The 7236-nt window shown below is 47.0% G+C and overlaps 1 protein-coding gene across 4 annotated transcripts; it reads left to right on the forward strand.

Moving 5' to 3' along the window:
- Positions 1-4546: 4546 nt before the first annotated feature.
- LOC125522118 (lecithin-cholesterol acyltransferase-like 1) lies at positions 4547-6910 on the forward strand. 4 transcript variants are annotated; one of them, XM_087537281.1, is made up of 4 exons: positions 4547-5011; positions 5100-5917; positions 5995-6056; positions 6352-6910. In XM_087537281.1, exons 1-3 carry the CDS (start codon positions 4629-4631, stop codon positions 6006-6008), a joined length of 1215 nt encoding a protein of 404 aa, XP_087393407.1. In that variant the 5' UTR covers positions 4547-4628; the 3' UTR covers positions 6009-6056; positions 6352-6910. The 4 variants fall into 4 exon arrangements, 3 of the variants coding, with proteins under 3 accessions (XP_087393407.1, XP_048543151.1, XP_087393406.1); XR_007289635.2 differs by having other exon boundaries at positions 4548-5011; positions 5100-6056; XM_048687194.2 differs by lacking the exon at positions 5995-6056 and having other exon boundaries at positions 4548-5011.
- The last annotated feature ends 326 nt before the right edge of the window (positions 6911-7236 follow it).

The raw sequence follows: 7236 nt of genomic DNA on the forward strand, positions 1-7236 counted from the left end.
AACTAGCACATCTACTACTACTAATTAACATCTAACTACTACATCTACTACTAATTAACATCTATCCACTACTTCTAAAAATCATTATCTATGAACCCTAAATTAACATCTACTACTACTAAAATCATCTACTAACTAAGCAAAGAGAGAGGGGGTTGGGGAGGGGTGGGGGGCTTACAGAGGGAGAGACGGTGGCGGGGAGGTGCTCGGCGACGGAGGGGCGGCGAGGGCGGGCTCGGGATCGGGAGGGCGGCGGTCCTGGGCGGCTGGCTCGGCGGGCTCGGTCGAGGGCGGCGGCGATGAGGTCGAGGGCGGCGACAGTGTGGTCGAGAGCGGCGGCGGGGAGGTTGAGGGCGGGCGGGCGGTGGCGGCGGTGAGGGCGCAGGCGCGCTCGGGCTCGGGCGGCGGCGACAGGGAGTAGGGGAACAGGCCGGTGGGGGGGGGAAGGAGGACTTAGCGAAATTTTGATGCGGGGGGTGGTTAACTCGAACTAGCAGTAGCGCACGTACAGAAAACGCGCTATAGCTAACTTATCTACAGCGTGTTTTGGGAAAAACCGCTACTGCTAATGGAAGCAGTTATTTCTTTTGTTTAGTAAAAACATCAAAAATATACATTGGTCATCATTGATCTTTTTGTGTATAATCTAAATAGTCAACATGAATCCTCACTGTACCTGTATAGGTACAGGCGAGGATTCATATTGCAACCACAAATCATACACGTATAGTTCAATGAAGACCAAGTGCTTGAGATAGGTTGAGAAGCAACATATTTAAGGTGGTAAACACCTTGTTCGCTTAGCAGTATGGGACTAAACTTAATTAGTTGCGGTCATACTTACCAGCAGCGAGTTTTGAGCAAAACCGCTGCTACTAAGTTCTTTAGCAGTAGCGCGTCCATGGGAAGGGCGCTACTACTATATCTAGCCTGGAGGCAACACCGTGGCAATTATAGTAGTAGCGCTCTTTTCACCTAGAGCGCTACTGCTACTCAGTCATTAGCAGCGCTCTTTTCTAAAGCTCGTTGCTGCTAATTAGCAGTAGCGTCTGTTTTTATACCGCGCTGCTGCTAAGATTCTGTGTATAAGGTTTTCCCTAGTAGTGTAAGGGTATGTGATGGGTACTTGGGATGTTGACTTTTGCGTAGACCTCCCAGGCAACGACGCCACAAATCCTTCTTGCTACCTCTTTTAGTACTGCGTTGGTTTTCCCCGAAGAGGAAGGGATGATGTAGCAAAATAGCGTAAGTATTTCCCTCAGTTTTTGAGAATCAAGGTATCAATCCAGTAGGAGGCTATGCGCGAGTCCCTCATACCTGCACAAAACAAATAAATACTCGCAACCAACGCAAATAAGGGTTGTCAATTCCTATAGGGCCACTTACGAGTGTGAGATCTGATAGATATGATAAGATAATATTTTTGGTATTTTTATGATAAAGATGCAAAGTAAAATAAAGGCAAAGTAAATAGCAAAGCAAATAACTAAGTAGTAGGAGATTGATATGATAAAGATAGATCCGGGGGCCATAGGTTTCACTAGTGGCTTCTTTCGAGAGCATAAGTATTCTACGGTGGGTGAACAAATTACTGTTGAGCAATTGACAGAATTGAGCATAGTTATGAGAATATCTAGGTATGATCATGTATATAGGCATCACGTCCGAGACAAGTAGACCGACTCCTGCCTGCATCTACTACTATTAGTCCACTCATCGACCGCTATCCAGCATGCATCTAGAGTATTTAGTTAAAAACAGAGTAACGCCTTAAGCAAGATGACATGATGTAGAGGGATAGACTCATGCAATATGAAGAAAATCCCATCTTGTTATCCTCGATGGCAACAATACAATACGTGCCTTGCTGCCCTTACTGTCACCGGGAAAGGACACCGCAAGATTGAACCCAAAGCTAAGCACTTCTCCCATTGCAAGAAAGATCAATCTAGTAGGCCAAACCAAACTGATATTTCGAAGAGACATGCAAAGATAACCAATTATACATAAAAGAATTCAAAGAAGATTCAAATATTATTCATAGATAGACTTGATCATAAATCCACAATTCATCGGTCTTAACAAACACACCGCAAAAAGAAGATTACATCGAATAGATCTCCACAAGAGAGGGGGAGAACATTGCTATTGAGATCCAAAAAGAGAGAAGAAGCCATCTAGCTACTAACTATGGACCCGTAGGTCTGAAGTAAACTACTCACACTTCATCGGAGGGGCTATGGTGTTGATGTAGAAGCCCTCCGTGATCGATGCCCCCTCCGGCGGAGCTCCGGAACAGGCCCCAAGATGGGATCTCGTGGATACAGAAAGTTACGGCGGTGGAATTAGGGTTTTGGCTCCGTATCTTATCGTTTGGGGGTACGTGGGTATATATAGGAGGAAGAAGTACGTCGGTGGAGCAACAGGGGGCCCACAAGGGTGGAGGGCGCGCCTGGGGGGTGGGGGGTAGGCGCGCCCCCCTACCTCGTGGCCTCCTGTTACGTGTCTTGACGTAGGGTCCAAGTCTCCTAAGTTGTATTCGATGAGAAAATCACGTACCGAAGGTTTCATTCCGTTTGGACTCCGTTTGATATTCCTTTTCTTCGAAACCCTAAAACAGGCAAAAAACATCAATTCTGGGCTGGGCTTCTGGTTAATAGGTTAGTCTCAAAAATAATATAAAAGTGGATAATAAAGCCCAATAATGTCCAAAACAGTAGATAATATAGCATGGAGCAATCAAAAATTATAGATATGTTGGAGACGTATCAGCAGTCAGATGAGGCCAAAAGGAAATACCGACTGGCACGATGGGACATCCTTTGCCGGCCAAAAGACCAGGGAGGTCTTGGTATTGAGAACTTAGAAATCAAGAATAAATGCCTTATGAGCAAGTGGCTCTACAGGTTGGAGACAGAACCGGAAGGCATATGGGCACAACTTTTGCGCAATAAATACTTGCAGTCAAAAACGCTCGCCCAGGTTACCATGAGACCAACTGACTCGCCATTCTGGAAAGGGCTTATGAGAGTGAAGGATTTATTCTTTCGTAGGGTCAAATTCTTGGTTGGCAATGGGATGTCAACAAGATTTTGGGAGGATACGTGGTTAGGAGCAACACCCCTGGCCGTTCAGTATCCCACCCTTTATAATATTCTACAACGCAAGGAGGATTACATAGATACCGTGTTCCAAACAATCCCCTTGAATATCCAGTTCAGGCGTGCGTTAGTTGGTCAGAGATGGACTGCTTGGTTGCACTTGGTTCAGAGATTGACAGATGTTCAACTTTCCGACCAGCCGGATTCGACGCAATGGACATTAGCTAAGAATGGAGGTTTCACGGCGAAATCTTTTTATATAGATTTGATTAATTCTGGCCAAATCTCGCGATCGTTGCATATTTGGAAGATTAAGGTTCCCTTGCGTATTAAAAATTTTATGTGGTTTGTCCACGAGCAAGTTATACTCACTAAGGACAACTTAATCAAGAGGCGATGGGTAGGTAGTTCATGTTGTTGTTTTTGTGATCATGATGAAACAATACAACACTTATTCCTTGAATGCCCTCTCGCTAAATTGCTTTGGAGAACTATCCATATTGCCTTCAATATTAATCCTCCAGCCAACATCGAATCGTTGTTTGGAACGTGGTTAGCTGGGGTTGAACATGATACTGCTGCTCGTATTCGGATTGGAATATGTGCGCTTTTGTGGGCTATCTGGAACTGTAGGAATGATTTGATTTTTAACAGACAACACACTTTAACTTTCTTGCTGGTTATCTTCAGAGCTACCGCTTGGATCCGTACGTGGTCCTTACTCACTCCCGCGGACTCCAGGGAGCCTTTGATTACTGGGTGCAACCAATGGGGGATGGTAGCACGGGGATATTCAACCGGTTCGGATGGCGGTCGCATAACAGGATAGGAGTCTAGGGAGCTTATCCTCTTTTTTGCCTTACCGGTTGTATTTCTGAGCATGTACTTTTATTTTCTTTGTCTTTGCTCCGCTTGCGAGCTGTAATACCTTCATGACTTTGGGATTCTTCGAGACTTTTTAATAAGATGACTGCATGCATCATTATGATGCAGAGGCCGGGGGCACGCCTCCATTTCCAAAAAAAAGCTCCATGCATGCCGGCCAACCCTAGTTGTATGAACAGTTGTTTGATCGGACATGTAGTGGAATATTTATATTTTTCAGACCCCTTGGTGGGAAGTTCATCTCATCTTTCCTTCAGCCTTAGAAGAAAAGAGAGGTCCCTATCGTACGTACTTTCTCTGATATCTTTTGCTTACATGTGACTCCGTATATCAATTTTCTTGTCAGTCTTGGCGAAGTTCTGGTCCGCCAATAATAAAGTCAATGAGATAAGCCAGTAACATAACAAACTAATTTCTACCCGCCACGTGTAACGAGAGAAGTCGTAAACAAGTCGCTCCTCCACCGTTCTTGTCAACCTTTTGACCGTGCATCAAATCAATACAGCTGTATTGGATATGCCGTCTGCACACAAGAGAAGGAGACTGCCAAAATGTGATTATGAAAAAGAAAGCAATCGGCTGGCATAAAAAATCCTTCGATTGGAGTATATTGTAGACAGCAAACTCCATCGTGCCACGGCAATGGCGTTCCAGCCTTTCTTGCCCCTTGTAGCCCTGCTCTGCTCGTTGGTCGCTCCACCATCGTCAGCTGTGCCCAGCCTCCACCCTGTGGTGCTGGTGCCGGGCAACACCTGCAGCCAGCTGGAGGCGCGGCTCACCGACGAGTACGAACCTCCGCCGGCGTCGGGCTGCGGGGTCCCAAGGCAAGGGCGTGGGTGGTTCCGGCTGTGGGACAACTTCACGGCGCTGCAGGAGGACCTCTCCCTGTTCCGGTGCTACGCGGACCAACTGCGGCTCGTCTACGACCCCCCCGCCGGTGACTACCGTAACGTGCCGGGCGTCAAGACCCGCGTCATGGCTTTCGGCACCACCCGCAGCTTCGGCTTCAACGACCCTGCCCGAAAGTAAGCATATGATATAACCAACCATGTCAATCGAAGAATGTTTCTAGCTAGGGGATGGATGATTTCAGTGTCCTCGATCATTGTTCAGGAATGTGTGCATGGAAGGGCTGGTGGAGGCACTGGAACGCGTGGGATACAGAGAGGGAATGAACCTATTCGGCGCCCCGTATGACTTCCGGCACGCGCCGGCCGCTCCTGGGCTGGCTTCCCGGGCCTTCTCCGGCTTCAGCTCCAGCCTCAGGCTCCTGGTGGAACGCGCAAGCCGAAGGAACGGGAACAAGCCGGTCGTCCTCGTGACGCACAGCCTGGGCGGCCTCTTCGCCACAGTGTTCCTCGACCGGACACCCCTGCGGTGGCGCAGGAGGTACGTCAAGCACCTCGTCATGCTCTGCCTCGGCGTCGGCGGATCGCCGCTCAACATGTGGCCCCTCGCCTCCAAGCCGCTGGCCTCCAACCCCACGTCGCTGCAGGCCGCCGTACTGACCTACGGGAACAGGAGCTTCGCGAGCATGTTCTCGCTCCTGCCGTCCCCCAGGGTGTACGGCCGCACGCCCCTGGTGATCACGCGGGACAGGAACTACTCTGCCGATGACATGCCGGAGTTCCTCGCGGCGGCAGGTTTCTCCGGGGACGAGGTGGCGCGGTACAGAACGAGGGCGCTGCCGGTGACGCTCAGCCTCCGGGCGCCGCTCGTGCCGATGACGGCCATGAACGGTGTTGGCGTGCTCACCGTGGATCAGCTGGTGTTCTGGGACGGTAACTTCAGTGGGAAGCCGCAGTTGGTGAACGGCGATGGCGATGGCCAGATCAACTTGGTGACCGTCTTGGCGTTGCAAAGGTTGGTAGGGGCTGATCCGGACCAGCCTTACTTCAAGTCGATTTTGATCCCCAACACGACGCACAAGGGTATGATCTCGGACCAATCTGCGCTCAAGCGTGTCGTCAGTGAAATCCTAATTGGAGCCTCCTCTTGAATATGATAGGGGACATTATCTAAAGAGCAGTTTTAACATGGTCCCTCTTACCCCCTCTTTTCACATGAAAGGTAAGAGTATAAAATAGATCTTAGCTGTTGATCTCATGAATGGATGGCTTGATTGACTCTTACCTTCTTACCTCACATGTAAAAAAAGAGGTAAGAGGGACCATGTTAAAATTTGCCTTATCTAAAATTATCGTGGCAGCATACTCTGCTGGCCCTTTTAAAAAAAGCATACTCTGTTGGTTATGTGACATAAGGATAATGAGACATAAATGATCAAAGGAAGAAGTCCATTTTACTTCCTCAAATTCGTCATTTTTGTTTTTCATGTAAAAATATTTGACTTCAAATTTGGCAGGATGATATGACAAAGTGAGCAAAATAATTTGGTACTGGTATGGTGCTTAGGGATTCAGAGGGTGCAGTGATATTTTTTCAGCTTACAGACATTTGTTTCATTGCAAAGACGTCCTCAAGGCAGAAATTAGTGCTTTACAGGAAGGCCTGTCAGTAAGCATGCAACGGTCGAATCTTCCTATTATGACACAGTCTACAGCTCTATTGCTATTGTCGCGTTGACAGATGGCTCGCTGGATCGTTCTGCCTGTGGACATCTTGTTGTGGAAATTAAGGAGCTCCTGGATACACGTGGGTTTATTCTGTTGAAGATTGATGGTAATCAAAATAGGGTTGCTCATTGTTTTGCTAATATTGGTGGTACTGGTTGGTAGCATCGCTTGTTGGTTGTGCCGTGTGCCAAAGAGTGTCTCAAATCATGTATTAGCAGACTGTAACACTATTATTTAGGAATAAAACTCACTCGCGCAAAAACAAGTGAGCAGAATAATTGGTATTTTTTTAATTAGCATGTCCATGTATTTTTTATATTTGTTCTATTAAGCAACCATTATATACTATTTATTAAACTATGAAAATAGTCCTAAAATATATATTGGAATTTTTAACACGGAAAATTTAAGCGACGGCAATGTACTTTTTTATATTTCTGGAAATGGAAATAGGGAGCCGAACGGAGAAAGGCCATTTTTCGTAAACAGAATATCGAGCCTATGTCGAACGAGCCTTACTTCAAGTCAATTTTGATCCCCAACATGACGCACAAGGGTATGATCTCGGACCAATCTGCGCTCAAGCGTGTCGTCAGTGAAATCCTAATTGGAGCCTCCTCTTGAATATTTTTTTGTAAGAAAACTTTCAATCTATTCATCTTCAATCAGGGCAA

This window comes from Triticum urartu, chromosome 7A (genome assembly GCF_056163025.1).
Source record: "Triticum urartu cultivar PI428250 chromosome 7A, HENAU_Tu73, whole genome shotgun sequence".
Lineage (NCBI taxonomy): Eukaryota > Viridiplantae > Streptophyta > Magnoliopsida > Poales > Poaceae > Triticum > Triticum urartu.

Bases quoted from the DNA above. Each gene is read 5' to 3' on its own strand.
- LOC125522118 (XM_087537280.1), top strand. From the start codon at position 4,629: ATGGCGTTCCAGCCTTTCTTGCCCCTTGTAGCCCTGCTCTGCTCGTTG. The intron at 5,012-5,099 runs GTAAGCATATGA...ATCATTGTTCAG, and splicing joins TTCAACGACCCTGCCCGAAA to GAATGTGTGCATGGAAGGGC.